Source organism: Hetaerina americana, unplaced genomic scaffold (assembly GCF_022747635.1).
Source record: "Hetaerina americana unplaced genomic scaffold, ioHetAmer1.1.p SCAF_27, whole genome shotgun sequence".
Lineage (NCBI taxonomy): Eukaryota > Metazoa > Arthropoda > Insecta > Odonata > Calopterygidae > Hetaerina > Hetaerina americana.
The window spans coordinates 1,849,247-1,873,610 of record NW_027286841.1 but is presented as its reverse complement, the minus strand read 5'-3'; the positions used below and the strand labels follow the sequence as shown (position 1 = coordinate 1,873,610).

The 24,364-nt window shown below is 39.1% G+C and overlaps 1 protein-coding gene across 1 annotated transcript; it reads left to right on the top strand.

The window, feature by feature from the left end:
- Positions 1 to 16,431: 16,431 nt before the first annotated feature.
- LOC139689702 (uncharacterized) lies at positions 16,432 to 18,798 on the top strand. The gene is made up of 2 exons (XM_071586904.1): positions 16,432 to 16,470; positions 18,481 to 18,798. The coding sequence occupies exon 2, from the start codon at positions 18,493 to 18,495 to the stop codon at positions 18,796 to 18,798; it is 306 nt and encodes a 101-aa protein (XP_071443005.1). The 5' UTR covers positions 16,432 to 16,470; positions 18,481 to 18,492.
- Positions 18,799 to 24,364: the final 5,566 nt, after the last annotated feature.

Here is a 24,364-nt window from a genome sequence, read left to right as displayed (position 1 = left end):
CATACATCTTGGAACGCAAAAGCTAAAACAAACTGAGGGAATAATTATTAAAAGTGGTCAAAAATAATTTCTGAACGAATAATCAACCATTTAAACGTTATTGAATTTCTGGTAGTCTAATTCTCTCCAAACAAGCCTTAGTGGCTCAGGGAAAATCATTATTGTATCCGGTAGGTTTGAATACAAATATAATTCACTGTTAGAAAGCATGTTTTAGTTTGTTAATATTTAAGAAAACTTTGCTACTGTTTCCGTACTTGGTATTTATTGTTTTTTAATTTGTTATAATTTATGCAGTAATATTTATCTAGAGGCGTTGGGTGGTAGAAGAGACTCTATAGTCTAAATCTCGTCCAAAAATATAGACGACTAGCCTTCTAAATATCTAGCTAGTGTGGCCATTTGCGTAGAGCGAATAAAAACTATAATGTAAGCTTATTGAATAATAGTGAGTTAATAAGTCGCTCCTTATTACTTCAGTTGAATCGATCGAACTGCATATCAGTATTAATGCACGACGATCTCTGTGTAGTTGTAATTTAACGAATAAAACTACAATTATTTGAAATACCATAATAGAATAGATAGCATAGAACCCTATTACGTTACATCCAAAAAACTCAATTAGTTACCTTAAAAAAATATGTCATGATCTATTTTGAAATTTCATTTCCGTATACTTTCCATTCATTGTTAATTTAATTAGTGTTCTAAGTTTTAAAGACTATTTGTGGCATATTAAAGTTTTTGATACTTTGCATTTTAGAGTTCCAAATATTCTGGGTTCGTTTACATGAAACATAAACAATATATGATAATAAATAAATATCTATGCAGCTGTACATACATAATCCATTGAAAACGTTTGCATATTTTGGAACTAAAATCGGCATTAGTATATTTAGGCAAAAATAATAAAATGGATCCACAATATTTTATACTCTGTCATCAAAATTCAGTTATGATTTCCATGTTTTATGAGTCATTCACTCTGACACTTTCGAAATATTTTTCCAGAAATTTATATTGTGAGTTTTGTGGACCTAGGCATCAACTTTATTTCTTTCTTGCCTGTATTTTCAATAAGTGAAAAAATGCATGAAAGTATGATGACATTAAAAAGATTCATGATGACAGAAAAGCATAATGAAGATGCTCTCTGGAAAAGGAAATTCTCTTTCACCTAAAATATCGATCTTTCGCATTAATCTCACAGAACTAATTATCTTGTTGGAAACTATTCTTGCACTATGCTATCATCATTAATGATAGAATCAACCTTTTTACTCGGAGCTGATGTTTAATAATGTTTTCATGCAACCAATTTGAATTATTTTAATATTTATTATGCTATATGTAAAGTCTAAAATATATATAGACATATATATATATATATATATATATATATATATATATATATATATATATATATATATACATATATATATATAAATAAATGAATGAATAAATGATATTAGACTAAAAATAGAGTATATATTAAATATTAAAATAATTCAACTTGGTTACATGAAAACAATACTATATATAGACTAGCGTTAGAATGCTATATATATATATGTATGTGTATTTATATATATATATATATATATATATATATATATATATATATATATATATATATGTATAGCATTCTAACGCTAAACATTATAAAAGTGTTTGCTTGGTTTCTTTGAGACTCGATCATATATTCGTTCAAGCATATGTCTAGTGTTTTCAATTATGACTTTTTATATTTATAAAGCTTATTTAAGAAGCTCTATTGCTATTTATCATATCACCCGTGCAGATCAGGGAGGCGCATAAAAGTTTAAATTGGGAAAGAAACTCTTTCGTCGAGAGGTGGAATTTGGTTTCTATTGGTTTCCATGAGCCATCCCCCCCCCTTTAAGAAGCAGGCATGACGTCGAGACCGTGCCACCAAAGAGCCACCAGCCACCTGCCTCTTCGGTGGCCCTAGGAAGCGCTGCTGTGGACTGTGGCTCGACGTTTGTGAGGTCGGCAAACAACGAAAAAGAATTACGAAAGCGTTGCGCAAGATGTTCCACTGTCGTCACTGACTGAACTTCATCGCCTTTGAGGTTCACTTTCACCTGAGGAGAAAACAAAAAAAAGCAGGGTTGAGGAAAAAACTGCAAGCATTCGTGTTAAGAGAGTGAAGACGACGCAGAATCACCGCGCGACATTCCTATTCTCGACGGCGCTTGCGATCCGTCGCTGGCCAGATGTATCCCGTCGGCCTCTGCGCCGCTCCGATTTGGAAACAATCCACAAATATGCATTTCTGCCCGCGAGACGCCACTACGGCGTATGGAAGGGGGAATCGGATCACCAGTCACTCGTGTAATCGGCGATAACGTGGAATTAGGCACGCGGTATTTAATTTATATATGCTGTGGCCATGTATGAGAAAAGAAATGCTTTGTATCTGTCAATACGACATTCAATTTCTCTTAGCATACAGTTGTGGACTCACATACCTAAATTATGTGGCAATAACATCATTTCCTCTCATGGTCATTAAGCTAACCACCAAACCGCTAACCAGCAAACCACCGCTAGGGTGGGTGGCAGGGGGTGATTACAAACCAGGCCTCCATAAAAATGTATATAATGTGTATGTATATATAGATATATAGTATATGTATATATATTTAGGTGTATATATATATATATATACATATATATATATATATATATATATATATATATATATATATATATATATATATATATATATATATCCCTCCCCGGACTACAACCTTGACGTGGTGGAAGGGCTTGTGCGTTCCGATGACCCCTAGAGCTGTGCTGGCGGGAGTAATAAAAATTGCTCCTGGTAGGGTCACCCATGCCAGATAGGTCGAAGGTTAGGAGCCAGACGAAAGGTAGTCCACGCAGCGTCTGTTCCTCGGCTGCAATGGCGTCTGACCCCAGTGGGGCGGCCAGTAAGTGATGGTGTCACGTTAAAAACACTATTGAGGAAGGCAACGGGAAACCACCTCAATTATCATTCCCTAGAAAAATATGATGGACAATAGAAATATTTTGAGTCCTGGCAACCACGGGGCTCGGCCCAATCGGCCGTGTGTCGTGCCCGGCAGCGGGGGAGGCAAGGCTTCCGCGGTCGTCATCCCACGAAACCATTGCAAGGGAAAACCAGCAGCAGCAGGACAGAAGACGCAGGAGAAGAAGACCAAATTAGTTAGAATAGGAACGTGGAATGTTAGGTCAATGATGAGGACAGGGAAATTGGAGAATGTTAAGCGAGAGATCGAAAGGGGAAATATAGATATTTTAGGTCTATGCGAGGTGAGATGGAAAGATAGCGGGGATTACTGGAGTGATAAGTATAGAATAATATACAGCGGTGGGGACGAGAGCCAACGAGGGGTTGCCATAGTATTAAATGAAGAGGTAGGAAGAAGCGTAGTCAACATAGAGCAGGTAACGGATAGAATACTACTAGTGGAGATAAAAGCAGAACCGATGAACTAAGTTATTATTCAGGTATACATGCCACCGAGCAACAATAAGGAAGAAGAGGTCGATAGGATATACGATCAGTTAGAGGACATGATCGCGTGTGTTCCTACAGGGAAACACTTGATAGTGATGGGGGATTGGAATGCGACGGTAGGCGAAGGAAGAGATGGTGATGAGGTAGGGGACTACGGTTTAGGCACAAGGAATGACCGCGGGGAGAAAGCAGTTGAGTTCTGCAGGAGACAGGGGTTAGTCATCACCAACACTTGGTTTAGACACCACAAAAGACGCAGGTATACATGGAAAATGCCAGAAAACTCAGGAAGATATCAGCTAGATTATATCCTGGTTAGACACAGGTTTATGAACAGTGTGATAAATTCCCACAGCTCCCCGGGAGCGGATGCGGACTCAGACCACAATTTAGTTGTTATGAAATGTAGCGTACGTTTCAAAAAGATTAGGCAGGGGCGGCGAGTTAGAAAATGGAATGTAGAAGCATTAAATGGGTTGAAAAGGAAGGAATACAAACAGGTGGTAGAGAAAATCATGGAGGATGGTAAAGGGCTTAGTACTATCGAAGAAAAATGGGAAAGTATAAAGAAAGGGTTGTCTAAAGCCGCAAAAGACACTATTGGAACCGTTAACGCTAAAAGGACTAGGAAACCATGGATCACGGATGAGATGATTACAAAGATGGATGAGCGGCGAAAATTGAAGAATATAAATACAGAATTAGGCAAAATGAAGTACAAAAAATTGAACAATAAATTGAGGCGGGCCACAAGTAAAGCGAAAGAAGCATGGTGGAAGACGCAGTGCGAGGATATGGAAAGTCTGCAGAGGAAGGGTGAAATCGGTGCGCTGTACAGCAAAGTTAAATCTTTATCGGGAAGTAAGAAAGGAAGAGCTATGCTAACTGTTAGAGATAAGGCGGGTAAGGTAATAGTTGACGCAGGAAAGATCCAAGAGAGATGGAAGGAGTATATGGAAGAACTGTATAGTAAAGAACTCACCCCAACAAAGTTAGACATTGAAAAAGAAAATGACGTAGAGGAAGACAGCTTAGGTCCAGGCATACTAGACAATGAGATAGAAAGGGCATTAAGGGAGATGAAACTAAATAAGGCCGTGGGGGTAGATAACATTCCCGTGGAACTATTGAAATGTTTAGGAAAATGTGGGAGGAAGAGGCTATATGGGCTGATCCGTAGTATTTATGAGGAGGGAATCTGGCCGGAACACTTTGTGAGATTAGTTTTAGTTCCTATTCCGAAAAAGGTTAAGGCCACGTAATGTGAGGACTATAGGACAATTAGTTTGATATCCCACGCAGCTAAAGTTGTTCTCAGGATCATAAACAAAAGGATAGAGAGTAGGGCAAATGATTACTTAGGGGATGATCAGTTTGGCTTAGGAAGGGGAGAGGTACGCGTGATGCCATTGATATACTGAGATTATTAATCGAGAGGAATATAGAACACAACCAGGAGGTATTTGCCTGTTTCGTAGATTTCGAAAAAGCGTTTGATAGGGTGAATTGGGAAAAACTAATGAGTATATTGAAGAAAATAGGAATAGATTGGAGGGAAAGGAGACTAATTCGCAACCTATACATGTCTCAGACTGCTCATGTGCGGGTGGGAAACGGGGGTCAGGATGGGCAGTACTAGGAAGGGGTGTAAGGCAGGGTTGCCCATTATCACCGTTGCTGTTCAACCTGTATGCAGAGGAAATGATCAAAGAGGCATGGGAAGAACTGGAGGTAGGAATGAAAGTGGGCGGGGAATTCGTAAAATCAGTTAGGTTTGCTGATGACCAAGCTTTAGTTTGTCAGTCAGCCAAGGGGCTGCAAGCATTGCTGAGTGAATTGGAAATTCAGTGCGACAGGTATGGGATAAGAATCAATATTAATAAAACAAAGGTTATGCGATTTTCTAGAAAGGAAAAGGCCAAGCTTAACATTAAAATAGGAGGGCAAAAACTAGAGCAGGTAGAACATTTTACGTATCTCGGTAGTGTTTTGGACCAACACGGTCAAAGTAGTAGGGACGTAAGGAAAGAATTGCGCTAGGCAAAGAGGCTTTCACAAGGAGGAGGAAGTTGATGACAGGGACTTTGAGTAAGGATGTTAAGAAAAGACTCGGGGAAACTTTGATATGGAGCGTTGCTATGTACGGTGCGGAAACGTGGTCATTGAAGCATGAGGATAGACGTAGACTGGAGGCTTTTGAAATGTGGGTGTGGAGAAGAATGGAGAAGGTGAAATGGACAGAGAAGAAAACAAATGAGGAAGTACTTGGTATGGTGGGCGAAGAGAGGGGTTTGTTGGGAGCAATCCTATGGAGGCAGGAAAAGTGGATGAAGGGGGTGTTGACCGGCAGTGGGATGTTGAAGACTGTGATAGAGGGTAGAATGTTGGGCAAAAGAGGAAAGGGAAGGAACAGGATAGGGATGTTGGACGGGAGGAAGAAAGTACTCAGAGATGAAGAGGGACCTGATATAGAGTAGGATGATGGATTTTGTGTTTTGTTAGGAGTAATAAAATATTTGTTTGGTAGTTGTGTCCATCCAAAAACCTACCTTAACCGGTGGATTACCATTAAAAAAAAAAAAAAAAAAAAAAAAAAAAATATATATATATATATATATATATATATATATATATATATATATATATATATATATATATATATATATATATAACGATTGTCCGGAAAAACTCATATGAGCGGCACAATAATGGGCTGACACAACATAACACAAATAGAAAAGAATAGACACATATAAAAGAACACTTACACGGTAAATTGTTCGAGCTTTCGGCCCTCTCAGGGGCCTTCTTCAAGAGAGTCTCTCTTGAAGAAGGCCCCTGAGAGGGCCGAAAGCTCGAACAATTTACCGTGTAAGTGTTCTTTTATATGTGTCTATTCTTTTCTATTTGTGTTATGTTGTGTCAGCCCATTATATATATATATATATATATATATATATATATATATATATATATATATATAGTATATATAGAAATGTGTGTGTGTGTGGGTCGCGATAGCCCAGGGGGGTAGAGCGTCGGACTGCTGACTGGAGGAGCCTGGGTTCAATTCCCGGGCAAGCCTCTCTGAGCATCTGCAGCTCCACCCAAGCTACTTATGTGATTTTTCGGGCTACGGGTATTCCTGGGAAGCCATAACCGGCACAGGGAAAGGAACTGGCCCCCCTACCCTGGTGTGCGAATTTCACACGCCGTCGGGCTTAATACTGGGTGAACTCTACCATCACCTACCAAACCGACCTTTGGGTTGATTACTGTGTTAATGGTTGATATACACATATATATTCATATAAATAAATAAATAAATAATTATATATATATATTTATTTATTTATTCATTTATTTATTTATAAACTGTACATTATATATTATATAATATTATATAATATATTTGTTTTATATATAACAAAATCCAGCCAATTGGCGAACATATATTTATTCACATGTGTATATACGTACAGAAAAGCGATTGAAAAGCATAAAAGGCTATATGGGAATGTTTGGCGAAGGTAGAATCGTGCAGATCACAAGCGTAAAGACGTTTCCTTGACAAGACGTGAACTGCGGATAATTTGACTTGCCGGGCCGATGCCCTAATTATTGAGATATCAAGGAAGTGTACATTACACCGGAATCTGTGAGGGCCTCCCATTGCCTCGAGTCTTTGGCCATGTCATTAGGGAGCTATTTCACCCACCAAAGGAGAAATGGACGAGGAAACAAGAGGGAAGGATAGTAGGGAAAGCAATCATGCAATGTTATAAAGGACAGCAACATTACGTTTCATGGCACGTATATTTTAGGTGTGTTCCTATCCCTTATCCTTATGTGTTCGCCATTTGGTGGATTCTCCTATTTCAATGTTCTCCACTCCCACCTGAGCAATCTGAGACATCTACAAGTTACGGGGTAATCTCTATCCCTCCAATTCAACTCCTGTTTTGTCAGAGACATTAATTAATTTTACCCAATTTCTTTAATTTAGCGTCTTTTTGAAATCTACAAAAAATGCATCCTGATTGCATTCAATGGTTTGACCCGTTAGTTCACTCACTCCAACTCATTGCTGCAATGAGAGAAGGCGTGCCTGTCCCTTTTTTGAATCCGAATTGATTATTCCCTGATTAATCATTTTCATGCTCTTGATCCTTTTATTGTTGATCTTTAGAACTACCTTAGCTGCGCGTGAATTCAAATTTACGGCAGACGTGCAACGAGCGTACCTACGCTCGTGAAAAACAGAAAAACAAAATAGCCAAGGCCTTGTTTAAGGGGGTAGGTCAAAACAAGGTGACAAGTCTAAGGAAAAGTTTAAACCACACACTCGGTCAAATGGATGTGTTTGGAAAACAGTGACCCTTTTGTACTTCAATCACACACAAACAATGCAAAAATGAATAAAAGGAAACAGGCTTACAACCACTCGATCACGCTGGTGTGTTCAGAAATAACAGTGACCGTTGTGAATCGACTCCACTCGCACATTTAGGGTTTGCAAGAATTTCTCCTATGCCAGGTACCCGTCAATCTCACTCAGGAATGAACAAACGAAGAAGGAAGGACACAAGGTTCATAATCTTATGCCCTTCTTTTTGATTTTTTCATTCGTGTGCGAGATTGACGGTAGTGTGGATTTAAAAATCTTAATTTTACGCCGAAGGCTAATAATGAAGGGAAAACTTTTGAAAAGGAACTTTTTCCTACTTGCGTAGTACCAGTGCTACCCCTCATACGCCTATGTCCGCACTGAACTCTCTTTGTCTCACCTTGGGTGATACTTCGGTACACTCCAAGGTTAACAAAAAAAGAGTGGGATTTTTTGGTGTTGGCGCTTTCCTGGCGCAGACGCAGACGACACGGACGAGGTTTGGCACCCGCCCCCACCATTGACTTAAGTATTGAAGGGTTTACTGCAATACGACACCCAGCAGTAAAACCGACTGATTCTCGTTGATTCCTGGGGCTCGCGTGCAATTGCAAAGGTGCTGTTAGTTTCAGAAGAATTGAAGTGTTTTTTTTCATTTTAAGATATGTTGAAACATTTGTGTAGACGAGGGATTTTTTGGAAAGGGAACATAATGAGTGCCATCGCGCCGGACACAATTAATGCGATAGGACTAGTAAAGTAAATGAATAAACAAATTACTTGCGGCGTGAGAAGAAATTGACGAGAAGGGGAGAAGCGGTCGGGGATGAAGGTGGAGGGGGAGGGCGGGGGATGACGGAGGGGCAGGAGGGGCGAGCATAGCGGGAGGGGACCGCCAAAGGCAGAAGATGAAACGGAGGCATGAACTTATCCAACGATGAGTATTTGGAAGGACCAACCAACGGGTGAGGTTGCAGATTAGAAGTAATTAATGTTTATTTTTAAGAATAAGATGATCAGGTTTTTCTATTATATATGTAAATTGATAGATCAGAATCGTGGTTGAATAATTGCAAAGAGTTCCTTCATTTGACCCGTATTTCATCTTTAGTCTTTGCGTATAATTTCCATTTGTAATCATTTCGCTGCACTGTTTAATTTTCATGAAGATCGATTCCCAAACTAATTATTTCACATTCAGACTTATCGTAAAATATAAATCTATTTCTTGTACAGTGGGTGCGATTAGCATGATGAATATCTCTTGAATGGAAAACCATACGTATAATGGATACACGTGTGTCTATAAAGACTTTTATTAAAACTGTAAACTGATTATTTTCTGAATTTTGAAACTTTCAGGGAAGGGTTTTATGTTGGAAGTGACCATGAAGTCTAAATATCGCTCTTACAAATAAAGGCTTTTTGCTCTCCTTTCCATACGAGGTGGGTTCAAAGAGTAACGGGATTTTTTTAATTTCGCAAAGTGCATTGTGCGCCATGAGTTCTTCCCACAAGATCAAAGGTCAATAAGGAGTGCTACTTAAAATCTTCACGTCGTTTGTGAGGACAAATTCGAAAAAAACCCGTATTTGTTGCGAAACAATTCATTGCTTTCGCACAACCACGATAATGCAACTGATCACGCTGCAAGGGCGTGTGGCGGGGAGTGCTGGGCCACCACCCGTAAAAAGAATAAAACCACATGCAAAACCATCAAATCAATACAAACCTACACACCTACAGCGCATATATTCATGTAAACCTTGTTCACTGGCGCGTATGCTAATAAATATACTATCAACTTACATACACCTGCATATACAGGGTTCGTCCGGAAAATAAGTGTACTGACTCCTGGGCTGGGCGCGCCGCTCCAGGCGCGCCCAGCACCGCTCTGACGGGCTGCGATTGGAGGGGGGTATGTTGGCAAGCGACGCTGAAAAAGGCAGTCGGCTCTGAGCTGTGGTGTAGTGAGGAGCTCTGTTAACGCGAACCTCCACGCTCGACCCACGTCACGGAACGCGATGCCGAAGTTTTTGGAGCAGCGTTATTCCATCAAATTTGCGGTAAAGCTTGAGAAATCGTCTACCGAAACTGTCGGTATGATTAACCAGGCTTACGGGGAGTCAGCCATGTCCAGAAACATGATCTTTCGGTGGCACAAGATGTTCGTGGAGGGCAGAGAAGAGGTCGACGACGAGTCTTCGAGAGGTTCCCGATGATGCCTTCGCGGGAGCGTTCCAGGAATGGGAACGCCGCTGGAGCAAGTGTATCGACTCATAAGGGTCCTATTTTGAGGAATATTAGCTTAAGATATGTAAAAGTGTAATAATTGTTTTTCCTGAGCTCAGTACACTTATTTTCCGGACGAACCCTGTACCTACGAATATACCTCATTTATACGCAACTTTTAATCTTGGCTTAATCTCCCTTATCTCCTCTTTTTGATCTGACCTACCCACATAGTTTGGGTCATAATAATTCCTTTTGTGTCATTGTTAAACTCCTTTGTTAAAATACTATTGCAATTGAAACGCGACAACAGGCCTGCAAGATATTTACTTTATATTTAATATTACACAATGACTATGACTATGTTTTATAATGATTATTGATACGAGTGCTAATGAGAAAGTATACTATGAATAATGGGGAAGAAAGTGAGATAGAAGATGATTATGCAAAATAATAGTGTATTTCTGACAGGCCATCATCATTTAAAGGTATGTTTAGATTGAGTTGGAAATATTTTAATTAAGGTTATCTTAAGACCATCAGAATTTAGTGATTCAGCTCGGCGAAATCAATTTTTGACTAACGATACTCCGTTCTTCGACTCCCAAAAACTACCTCGCACACTACTTACGCGCTGGGATTTCAAATTAAGAGGATGGAATATCAATATTAATTAGAGCAAACGTAACTCGTCAGATGAATATATTATTTCTAGGGAGAGAAGGGAATAAAAGGCTCACAAAGTACACAATTTATCTTTTTTTTAAAGGTTAACTCGTTAATACAGTATTGAGCACTAGAGGAGGTCGAGGATGGGTAAGTGCTTTCGAAAGCAAACAGTTAATGCAGTAGAATGCTTCATTGGGATAACAGTGTTAGGAGCTTGTGAGGAACTGATCTCTTTGGTTTGTTTAGCTCCCTGCGTGTGGGGGGGATGGTCAGTCAAGGGAGAGGGGGAGGTTTTGCTGGCGGGAGGGAGGAAAGGGAAAGGAGAGAGAGGGAGGGAGGGGGTGTACGCGCTGTGGTGGAGAGGAGGATGGCTTTTTAATGCGGATGCGCCACTTTCCCGTCCTAAGCGGGTCATCACGAAGTCACCCCACCCCCTCCAGCCATTCGGTGATGCCCGACTCGAGAGTTGAGAAGCGAGAGAGAGAAAGAGGGAGAGAGAGAGAGTGCCGATAGCGTCTCAGGCTTCACATCGCTTTCGGGCACTTGTCGTTCCTCGATATCAGGGGCGAAGTTTCGTTTACTTTTCCAACGGTGAGCCGACCCTGTTCCCATCACTTTCATCTTCTCCCCCACTTCCTCGGGAAGAGAAGATTTTTCTCCGAAGATCTCATTTTTTCCCCCTTCCTTTTTCACGTTTCAATCGAAACCGTTGAAACTTCCCGTTGACATTTCCCTCTTGTGAAGTAGCCATTTCTCCTGCGTCTAAACACACACGAAAACAAAACCACATTTGTCGCTGAGGTGGTTTTAACCATGAAGGCGTCTCGGTTAAATTAATAGGATAACATAATAATAGTATCGCATCAATAGAATACTTGATGATGCTTCCAAATTGGTTATTCGATTTGTATCTGAAAATAAAGGCTGTGGAAATAGACACAATATTTTAATATGGATAATAGGATAACATTTCTACGCAGCAAAATAAAATGTTCGTAAGTGTACCATGCTTTTTTAGACCCACTCTTCTTAAATACAAAATATTAAGGCGTGATGTTTTATATTCCTACATCTCACGAAAATATTGTGCACTTTATGAAGCAGATGTAATTGCGTGTTAAAGAATAAAACGATAATTAATTACATATATTTACAGCGAGAGTTGAGGAGAAATAATTAATAAGTTGGAGAAAATGAGGCATTCAGTAAGAATGAGACAACGTTAAACAACGAAAAAGATTGACGAACGAACATTTCCTATCAATTGAATTCAGGTTAAAGCAGAAAAATAAATTAAAAGAACCGTCAGGTTGATAAACGGATGGCTTACTTAATGGCTACTAGTGACAGTATACAAATATCTGGCAACAACGGGGAAATATCCGCCTTTTTTTATCGAAACCAAATAATAACGAATACTTACCAATGCCTGCAGCTGTGGTTTGTTTTTTGCCGTTCGCTGCGGAATATCAACTATAGATAAGTTGTTTGCGCCAAGTGGCAAGTGTATTCGCCGCGAAACTTCAACTTAAGCGCTCCAGATCTCGGCCAATGACGAGTGGGCGTGGAAATATTCCGGAGGGCATACTATATCCACGGAAACGTTTTTTATTCCGTTCCTCACTCATATCCGCTCGCATTCACGCCATCACCTTCGGCGTCGATTCATCACGATTGGAAATCCTCGGCATTTCTTCCGTACCATTCGCCCCATTTCTCTGTAGTCGAATCCAATGCTCGTCTCCTTTCCGAAGGCCGTGAAATTCGTCCTGTGAGGAAAGAATATAATCCAAATACTAATATCAATATTAAATAAAATTATTAGTATTAAATGGATAATATTTTGAACAGTCTAGATGCTAATTAAATCACAGAGCCTGTGAGTTTGCAAGGGGTGTAAAATAACATTTGCTGTCGACGCACCCTAAAAACAAATGCTACTGCCGTTAGGCTAGTGCAAATATTACTTCTTCAGTATCGTTTAACGTAAGGAAAAGTAAATAATGACGTTACGCAAAGGTAAGGGCAGTTTTTTTGCAATAAATTGACCATAAAAACCCAAGGAAAACCGGTAGGGTCGTGAATATCACTTATCACTTTCGTGATTTCCATAATCACAAAACATTCTCTACTTTTAGGAAGATATTTCTTGGAACTCTTAACAGAGTATCGGCCTCTCGACGGGATCTGAAGCGATCCTAGTCACCAAGCCACTCACATGTTCGTGTGTTTGCGTATGATTTCCTCCGAGGTGCTTAAATTCTTGAGAGAGAAAGTGATGAGCATCCATTCGTTACTCCGACGCATCAACTTCACCTAGGGCGAAGTGGGGAAAGGAAATGAATTATCTGAAACGAAGGCGCCTAGGAAAAACTCACTCAGCTTACCATGACCTCCACGAAAGTAGTAAAAGAATGTTAATGCTTCTGACACTCAGCGAAAGAAAGTATGCATGAAAGAAGTGATAAGATGAGAGAATCAATAAATGATTCAACGATTAATACATTGGGAATGTAACTTCTGCCAATTAGAATGTGAACACTTAGGTTTATCTTCAAATAAGGTAATGAATATATTAGTTCTGCGATTAGCTGGCTTATTATTCCTTAAAAATATTATATTTATAATATTGTTCAGTATAACCCTTGAATACTTCTCTCAAAGGTTACGATTCCGTAGATTGTTCGAAAACTTCACACCTTGGGGGGTTCCAAAACGTAGAAACAAGTGTTGTTTGAACATTTCTTTTGAAAAAACTGGTTTAAAATTTTTAAAATATTGCCCTGTAAACTATAAATTGGTGCACTTTTGAAAGTATAAGAAATTCTGGCCCTAGAAGATTTTTTCTATGGTGTCTACATGAAATTAAAACACGTTACAAGATTATTAGGCGCTCTAAGAAGTGTTAAAAATCTTGGAAAAAGTGTTGCACTGCATTTTTCTTAGAGAATTGATTAAAATCAAAATATATCTCGATTTTTTATCAGTTTTGATGGTTTAACTGCAAATGTTTGCACAAACATCAATTTTCGTGAGTAAAAAATTCCAAGCCCCGGTCCAATATATTTTTTGAAATTCATATTTAAGTATGACTCTGGGGGTAAACGTGACCATCATCAAATAATAACTCATGTTTCCCACATGGTAATGTTTGAGGTTCCATAAAAACATGCATGAAAATATTTTTATAGGTCTTCAATGCATAAGGAAAACTTAAACGCTAAACTTGTTTTTGGCCCTTTTTCGCCATTCAACTTGTCCGTTTAGAGAAGGGATGCCTATTTGGTGAACTTCAAGGTAAGCTATTCATATGACATTTTGCTTGAAAAAGTTTTTAAAAATTCTGAACGACCGAAGTTTGTTCGTTTCATTCCAGCAGATATTACCTTTGTATATACACGCTTACAAGGAATTAACCAAAATTAGCTATTTGGCTATGGATAAGACCCGTCAGCTTGATTTTGGGGATGGCAATGACAGAAACCTATCCTAACGTCTCCATAGTTTGAGATTTGTCAGTAGTAGGTTAAGAATCCGTAAATCGTTCGTAAGTCTAAAATAAAAAGAATTTATATAAAATACTAGTTCTTAAAAACACATCAAAATTATTTCAGAAATATTTGTGCTGATTTAAAAACTGTTTAGGATCTCGCCACCAAAGAAATCTTACAATTCAACTCGATACCATATTAAATATGTATCGATATAATGTCTTGATAATATATGTATCATTAATATTTATTAAAATCATAGAATTCCTGAACACTTCCCACAACTGATCTTAGTCTATTAAGTTGGACGTGCAAACAAAATATTCGTATAATATCATCAGAATAGTAATTACAAGAAATAATTTCAATAGAAGGTAAAAATAAATAATTATTAAAACACATACGTGGAATAAAACATGCTGTTTCTCAAAGTTTTACGGGTCATTTTTATGTGACATATTTTCAGGTGAAATTTCCTTTTTGCTTGGTTTTATCAGCAAAAGTTACGGCAGCTTTTGCTTTTTTATAATATACCCTTAAGAACGCTTCATGAATTTAAACGTTCTCATAGCATTACTACAAATCTCCTGAAAGTAATCTAAATGAGTCCAGAAAGTTCATTCTCAGGGACTTGCATCCTCTACAGTCATCTGCTGTGCTCATTCTACAACGTATTGAACTCTCATTACTCCTATAATGTTATAATTTGTATTATTCACTTCTTTTAGCCCAAAACTTTTCTATTTTAGGCATGATTCAAAAACAAGAATAATTCCAAAGTTTTCCTCGCCTAAAAATACGTTTATATTTATGTTCACTGATAAATCGCAAGAAAATCTCCTTTCAAAGCATGAACCGACTCTTTCTTTGGTATGAACATCTCTCAGTGGTATTAATGGCCTATATTAATATTTTGTCAAATGGACTTAATTGGTTCAATAACTAAGAGAGGAAATACATCTTTGTGAAATACCAAGTGTTCACGTTGCACATTTTTTCGCCCTAGCCGACGCCACTTCTTTTATTATAACGAATCTTCTTTAAATGGCATGCATAAGGCAATAAGAGTATATTTTGCAAACCCTCGTTTGGCATTTCCGTTACAGTGGTAAAGGATTTAAAAAAATTATGGCTCATTAATTTTTTATGTGTTTAACTAATGTGAACATATTTCTAAGTATCTAATTCTTATTTGTCGACGAAAGCTTTGGCAACTGGTTGAGAGAGAACTATTACGCTGAGTAACACAACGCCCTAGAGAATTTTTTTAATCATCTTTGAAGAGGAGGTCTGCCTTTAATTTACTTAAGCCTAAGTGAAGGGCTAAACAGTTTAGATCCGCTAGGAGTACGAAGTATGAGACTGCATTATTCACTCCCTGATACAGGGCATTTTGATGAAACTTTTTTATGCACTTTCTTCGCTAAATCTGTCTTTTTCCTCATTCACTGATGTTAAAGTCAATTTTTACGAGCTTAAAAGAAAAGGGTACGATTCAAACATTAGTTTTTCTAATTTTTTAAGGAGTAAGTGAGAATTTTTAGTGAAATACAAAAATAACAATTGTTTTTAGGCAGGTGATAATGCAGAGGATTCCGGCTTATTCTAAATATTTGCCTTTTTAATTCAATATATTCATTAAACTACTCTACAAAAACTTATATTTGTGATAGAATTATACTCGTTTTGTTTTATCTCTTTATTTCTACAACTCACCAATTGTTTTTCATTATTTTTTTCATTAATAACTTTAGATTTTAATCATGAAAGGAACCTATGGGTGGTGTTTTAATGTGATAGACGTGCCATTCAAATCAAATACTACTGCTACTAAATTCCCTCACATATACCGAATGTGTTTTAATTCAACTGGAACAGAATTATCTCTATCGCGAACGTGCGTGTCCCTCCGCAGTAAGAGGCTCATCCCCTCTAACCTTCTTCCCAAAGAGAGACCCTCTTCCAGCCACTCGCCCCACTGTTACCTCCCTTCCCCACCTCCCTCCCCCACGCACGCCTGCCCCCCTTCCTCCCCGTCGGCATAAAAGGAGCACCACTCGTCGGCGCCATCCAATTCTATTAAGTTTCCCGCAGTGAAAGGAGGAGGACTCGATCGCTAGCCAGAGGTGTACCCGACGAACCAAAAGGTCAGTAATGCCACCAAGTCCATTCTTGCCTCACAAATATCTTAAAAGATCCTATGCACTGCAAGCTCTAATGGGTTTTATAAACTTATTTAGTTTCATCTTTCGCTCAAGTTGTCCTCGATTCCGATGCGATCGTTGATTCTTATTTTTACCCCAGCACCTCACCCTGAAACGACTTCGACGTCGACGACTTTCTTAAGGAAAACGACCTATTGGCTCATGGTGTATTTTCTTGATTATAGCGGACTTTAGACTCAGTACGAGCAATGACTACCGACTGTTTTCCTCCGGAAGTGTAGCAATGCTTTGTTCTTCTTTTTTTCCACTTTCGTCCGTATTTTGTCGAAGGGCATGGAAGAAAAGTTGAGACTGGATCACGAAACGAGGGTTCTTGTGAATCACAAATCATCTTGCAGCAAAAGCGTTTTATGTTTTTTTGTCAAAGGAAACATATCGATTTGAATGTCCAAATGTTATTTTCTCGACAGTTTAGATTCATTACTGTTTTCTTCCGGTACATATATTTTTTAATAGTTAATGTCTGATTGAATTTTCCAGATTGCAAGAATGAGCATGATTTCGGAACGGAATATTCACAGCGAAAGTTCATGGGGTGAAAAATTTCAGTCGATTTTTCGTTCTCGTTTGCATAAATTAATCAAAAAAATACTTGAAACTCATAAAATTTACTCTCTTGTGTATAATAGATTTATCCTATTAGATATTAATTTATCTGATAGTAATCCTTATAACTTAAGGCTCGTAAATTATCTAGTCCCATAACCATAAAACGATAAACACAGTAATCAACCCGAAGGTCGGTTTGGTAGGTAATGGTAGAGATCACCCATTACTAAGCCCTATACGGCGTGTGAAATTCACACATCAGGGTAGGGGGGCCAGTTCCTTTCCCTGTGCAGATTACGGCTTCCCAAGAAGATCTGGCACCCGAAAAATTACATAGCTTGGGTGGAGCTGCAGGTGCCCAAAGGGGCTTGCCCGGGAATCGAACCCAGCACCCTCCGGTCAACAGGCCAATGCTCTACCCCCTGAACTACCACCACCCACCTAGTCCCATAAATTTAGTGGAAAATCTAATATGAACTGCTTCACCCGGCATTTTCTTTACTTTATACTGCTATAATTCGCAAGTACATAATTTTAAAGCGGTTTATGACTTCTTTACTATATACTAGACAAATACTAGAAGAATTAAAATTGTTTCTACAAATAAATTTTGAAATTGTTTATGTATCGTGAGATGATCTTTAATGAAAAATTTTTGAACGTAAATATTCCCGTGCGTCCTACTTCAGAAGATCCCTGTAAACTGAAAAAAATTATAATTATAACCCCAAACAGCTAAGACGTGTTGCTTAAGGAGCTAATAAGAGATTTGTTTAAGTATACATTGAAAAGAAAGAGAATTTAGGATGCTGATTCACTTTGTTTATCTTAAATTTCACTTAAATAAATAGAGGTATGTATTTGAGAAATAATAGTCAGAATTCATCATAGAGTAACGATTATTATAGGCATGACACCCTGTAATATTTTATCTACCCATTTTGGATTACCAGGATAAAACCCATAAAAAAGTTTTTGTAACGCCAATGAGTCAGATCAGTACTCAGCAAAGTAAATGTAGATATTTTAAGCATTCTGAATGATTTGAATTTTTTTTGTTTGTGAAATTATCTTAATGCAGGGTTTCATAGAATTATGCTTCTTAGCATTCCTTTAAAAATATAATATATTGGTGCAAAAAAGGAGGAGATACGTAACTTAGATTAACTGTAACTATTTGTTTGTTTTAACTTTTTTGCAAAAATAAACTTCTTATAAGCGTGTTTAAATGTAATTTTTTCTGCGAAATTCCTGAAAATATTTCATGTATTTTTGCTGCATTTAGCATTACTTTCTTTGTAAATTCGTTAATGTTCTGTATATTCTGTAAATAGCATATCTTTCACCAAATATATCAACCTGAGTTCCTGTTATATTTGGCAGGAGAGACCAAAAATGGCCTTTAAGATGGTGTTGGCATGGGCTCTGCTGCTTCTGGCAGTCTCATCAGCTTACCCGCAAGGGGGGCCAAAGGAGGGACAATTCTTCACCGACGAGGCCATCCGGCAAGCGCAAAACTCCTACCTGATACCGCAAGGGGCAACCATTCAAAAAGTTCAGGAGGGAGTGGAGGTGGCGGCCGTGGAGTCCATCCCCGGAGACCAGAGGGTTAACCTTTTCGAGGTGTTGCAGGCCGCCAACGTCCCTCCCGAGGTTGTCAACAACCTCCAAGCGCAAGTGGATAAAGTGGGTAGGCATTAGTGTGAGAAAGACCTCGAAGAGCGCACCGCTGGACAACAGTCACTCCATCTTCTCGAGGGTACCCCAGGCGAAGGAACCCGATCTGAGTCGGCCACTTCCTCACCATGCCCAGGCTAATTCATCTTTTGGCAGTCTACCACTTTAAATCAATGGCTTCATAGAAGAGGAACATATTTGAGTTGTTAATATCATTCGTATATGTTCTGTTTTAACATCCCTATCGGTATACTATTCTGTTTCCATTTTCATCCTAATTTGACAAGGTGCTGTGCAACACAGGCGTTGAAGTCTCCGCGAATGGTGACTTCAACGACTGACCATGGTCTCATTGTAAATGATCCTCACCTCGCTTTTGAAATCCCATTTGCAGAAACATAACTTTCCCGCATGTCGCGAATCCCTCATTAAATTCACTATTAGTCGTGTCCTCCCTGCGTTGCACTAAAGGCACGAGTTTTTCGATAGAAAACTTCCAGTCGTAAACCATAATTTCCCAATGTTATAGCATTACATTTTTATTAATAAATTTATAAGTATTTTTTGTACATACTTCAATGGACATTTTTTATTTGAACGATTAACGAGTGAAATTCAGCACGAAGAGTAGCGATCGAGAAAATTACTCACGCAAACCCAATCATGGCAAATAACTATCGGCCAGGAGGTAATATTCGTTCGATTCGTTGCCCTGGAGGATGTTTCTACGGCAGAGCGGCCCTCCGAAATCACGTCGACGCGTGAAAGTACGGTAACTCGTCAACTCCCACCACCTCCCCCGACCCATCCCTCGTCCCCTGAAAACTATGTGGCCGAGTCGGTTCTCCGAAATGCGCCTGTCTCCATGCACACGGCGCACGCACGCATGCCCATGCATACCCACGAGTCGCGTTTCTAGAGAGTTAGATTGAGAAGCCTCCCGGAGGGGAAGCTACTGGTGGAGGAGGTACCAAGGGAATCAATACGTGGCGGTGGGTGGGTGGGGTTGGAAGAAGAGGAGGGTTGGAAGTGGTCGGAGGAGAGGGGAGTTTGGTCGTGGAATGAGGAAGGGTGAGGAGAAAGAAGAGCGATGAAGTCACGGAGGCAAACGAGGCTATCCGAGCCCGCAACAGCGGCGGGCCAAGTGAAAGGAGGAAGGCGAGAGGCGGCGGGCCACATCAAGTGGGTTAAAGAGCGAAGAAGCAGGTTCCCTCTCGCTCTTCCTCAGGCACGAGAGGAGCACGCGGGGGGAAGGGGAAGGCGTCTTCCCTTCTCAATTGACAGCCGCGGGCGAGGGTGGGTGGGGGAGGAGAAAGGTGAAAGGGGTCGAGGAAAAAACTCCTTTCGAAAATAGGTGTAAAATGGGCGCTTTCTGCTGCGTGGGATGAATTGTTTATCATTCAACGTCTCACGAAAACGGAGAGTCAGAGGGACTAGTTTTCGAGTCGAATTTGATTATGAATCAAGATTAAGCTGCCTGTCTTTCTTTTGTTTTGCATGCCCCACAGACCCCATTAAGAATAGACAGATCTATATAAAGAAAAGCTTTGGTTTATTTGATACAGTTCAGAAATACAATCTTCTATATTATCACATCTATGATTCTTAGGTCCTTCTTCACCCGTTCGTTTTCATATCTCCCATAGAATTTAACAATCAATTTCGACATCACTGTCTTATGTCTGGATGGTGCCGAAAATTTTTGAAGTTTTAAGAGTAGGTAGTGACGTTCATTTGGAAGTTAACGAGTATCGACGGCCGAGGCAAAATTTCTATTTGGACAACATTTAAGAAGCACACATTTAAAATAGAAAAAAAGCCATCGTCCGATTGAGTTTAGAGCGACTATGGCTATTAGTTTACAAGTGATATTGTGAACCTTCTTATAATGTAGAGTATATTTCATGAGAATCGTTTTATTCTACATATTTCTTACATCATAGAATATATGTATAGAATAGAAATGACTCCATTTGGAGACATATTGCACTAAAAATATTAAGCATACTGCACTCTGGAGTCGATCACAGAGTGAACTCTGAACAAACCTTTAAGATTGGCTGATGGCCTATTCAACTGATATCCCAAGTGTCAAGCGTTTGTTTCCGTCTCGAGCATGAACAAAATATTTTTGACAGGTTTTTACATGGAACATACATGATAAGAATACCTATCAGTCAAATAAGACGTGTGTTGCCTGTGTTTGGTATATCAACGAACGTAATCACTGCTTTTTTTAATATTATCCCATGATAACTCTTAACTTTAAATTTGGTAATTTTTGGGTACTATATTAGTCTTATGTAATTTTGAACGCTATATAAATATAAAAGAGAGCGGTGTGCGGCCCGAATATACTTGGAGGTGCAACAAATAACAATCTACAGTGCCAATGAAAGCAGCGGAAGAAAGTTTGTGTAACAGGTAAGGCAGTTTTCTTCAAATTCATATCAGAAAGGATTGTAAGAAAGAGATACAATAAGAAATAGCAAAGGATGAACAGAAAAGACGGTTCTATTCTAGCTAAGTTTTTACAATAGAAAAATAAACAAACTATAATGTTACAGACCGGATGATAAAATTATCTCGAGTGTTTTTTCGATTGAAGACGAGTTAAATCTTTGCGGCCATCGGAAATATAACGTACGGGTTTTGGAATTTGATTATTAACAGCCCAAACCGACTGCCTGGAAGGGATCTGGCGATTTATAGCATCAAATAAGTGGTGCAAATTTTGTGTAGCATGCATGTTGCATGGCGCAAATGTTCTTCGCGGTGCAATGGGATTTGATAGATTAAGAAATGACGAGAAGGCTGCCCATGAGGATTAGAAGCCCTATAATGCTTCGTTGCATTTTTATTAACAGCTCTTTAGTTTATAGAGAAAAGTACTTCTGCTGCGTATCAATGTTTTTCTTGAGGAATCTTTGATCATGGACTCTTTCGTTGAACCCTAATCATAATACAATGGGCAACCTTTGTTCCAGCCTTTAGGAGTTTTACACGGTGCATCAGATAGTAATCACATGCTTTCTCGAGTTCTCACCACGAGGTCATCTCGCGGGTCTTTCGCACAGGGAGTCGATTTCAAACCAGGAGAATAAAACAATCGTACCTCCAATGTTCTCAAGTACGTTTTTGAAATTCGATGCATATAGCCCAAATTTTGACAATTTTTCAATGCAGTTAACTGTAAATAGGTTTAATAATCTTAGCTAGCTAGTATATAGCTTAAAAACGAACTTAATTTTACCTTTTTAAGTCATCCCTTGTTTTAAGACTTACACTCTCGTTCTCTAATTGGATCGGTAACGGATCCCAAGACCTCAAACCAGAAAACAATAGCCGCATTAACGGGGGTTTAACTTGGGATTTATTGTTTAAGTTCTCCGCAATAGAGACCTCATTTCCACTTAAAAGAAAACTTCAAAACCTGATTGCTGAGGGTTTAGAACACGGACGTATGGTAGAAACCAAGGACGTTCAATATCCTAAACTCTTGGAAGAAGCAAAATTGTGTCTTTATGGACGGTTTTTGGTGCAATTCGGACTGTTTCATGTTTTCAGTATTATACTTTCACCCATTAATTACGAAATGATGCCGATAAACACTCTGCACTAAGGGGGAACCATATGTTTTTATTATCACACCCGCAGAATGTTGTCAGAGAAAAGAAATACAATTTGACCCCCGGTCAACCTTGGAGTAATCACCCAGTACCCAGTAATGCGAAGTATTTTCACATTTTAAGGTTTCGGGTAAACGCAACATTGAATTGAATTTCGATAGTGGACGATCGAGCGATTAGGAACACCACATTATTACAAATTGCATTGCCACGAGGGTGACCGCGGGTCACGCAGACGATAACATTATTGTGGTCACCGATAATTAGAGCATTCGGTGGGTGAAATTATTTTTACACACTGAGAGAAATCATTAGTGTTAATTTATGAGAGAAAGCGCTTTTGATGATGTAAACTTCGGCAGATGGGGAACCGCGCAAGACATCACTTTTCCCTCTTTGCGCCAGAGTCGCTGAAGTGGATGTCGAAAGAGCACCGTTAAATTTTTCATTGAATAAATGAAAAAAAATCACCGCTTTCATTGATAATTCTTCGGTGCTAGAGAATACATCCACTATATATATATATATATATATATATATATATATATATTTACATTCAAACACGAAATCCCGCCAAACGGCGAATAAATACTCATATAGTATATACAGAAACAGATATAAGGAAATTGAATTGAAATTGAATTCCTATCCCTTGTCCTTATATCTGTTTCTGTATATATGTATATATATATATATAGATAAACCGTAAACACAGTAATCAACCCGAAGGTCGGTTTGATAGGTGATGGTAGAGTTAACCCAGTTCTAAGCCTGACGGCGTGTGAAATTCACACATTTGGGTAGGGAGGCCAGTTCCTTCTCTTGTGCCGGTTTTGGCTTCCCAGGAAGATCTGGTACCCAAACAATGACAAAGCTTATATATATATATATATATATATATATATATTTTTTTTTTTTTTTTAAGGTAATCTACCGGTTAAGGTAGGTTTTTGGATGGAAACAACTACCAAACAAATATTTTATTACTCCTAACAAAACACAAAATCCATCATCCTACTCTATATCAGGTCCCTCTTCATCTCTGAGTACTTCCTTCCTCCATTCATCCCGTCCAACATCCCTATCCTGTTCCTTCCCTTTCCTCTTTTGCCCAACATTCTACCCTCTATCACAGTCTTCAACATCCCACTGCAATGCAAAGTGGATGAAGGGGGTCAATACCCCCTTCATCCACTTTTCCTGCCTCCACAGGATTTCTCCCAACAAACCCCTCTCTTCGCCCACCATACCAAGTACTTCCTCATTTGTTTTCTTCTCTGTCCATTTCACCTTCTCCATTCTTCTCCACACCCACATTTCAAAAGCCTCCAATCTACGTCTATCCTCCTGCTTCAATAATCACGTTTCCGCGCCGTACATAACCACGCTCCATATCCACGTTTTGACGAGTCTTTTCTTAACATCCTTACTCAGAGTCCCCGTCATCAACTCCCTCCTCCTTGTGAAAGCCTCTTTGCCTAGCGCAATTCTTCTCCTTACGTCCCTACTACTTTGACCGTGTTGGTCCAAAACACTACCGAGATACGTAAACTGTTCTACCCGCTCTAGCTTTTGCCCTCCTATTTTAATGTTAAGCTTGGCCTTTTTCTTTCTAGAAAATCGCATAACCTTTGTTTTCTTAATATTGATTCTCATCCCATACCTGTCGCACTGAATTTCAAATTCACTCAGCAATGCTTGCAGCCCCTTGGCTGACTGACAAACTAAAGCTTGGTCATCAGCAAACCTAACTGATTTTACGAATTCCCCGCCCACTTTCATTCCTACCTTGACTTCTTCCCATGCCTCTTTAATCATTTCCTCTGCATACAGGTTGAACAGCAACGGTGATTATGGGCAACCCTGCCTTACACCCCTTCCTAACACTGCCCATCCTGACTCCCCGTTTCCCACCCGCACCTGAGAAGTCTGAGACATGTACAGGTTGCGGATTAGCCTCC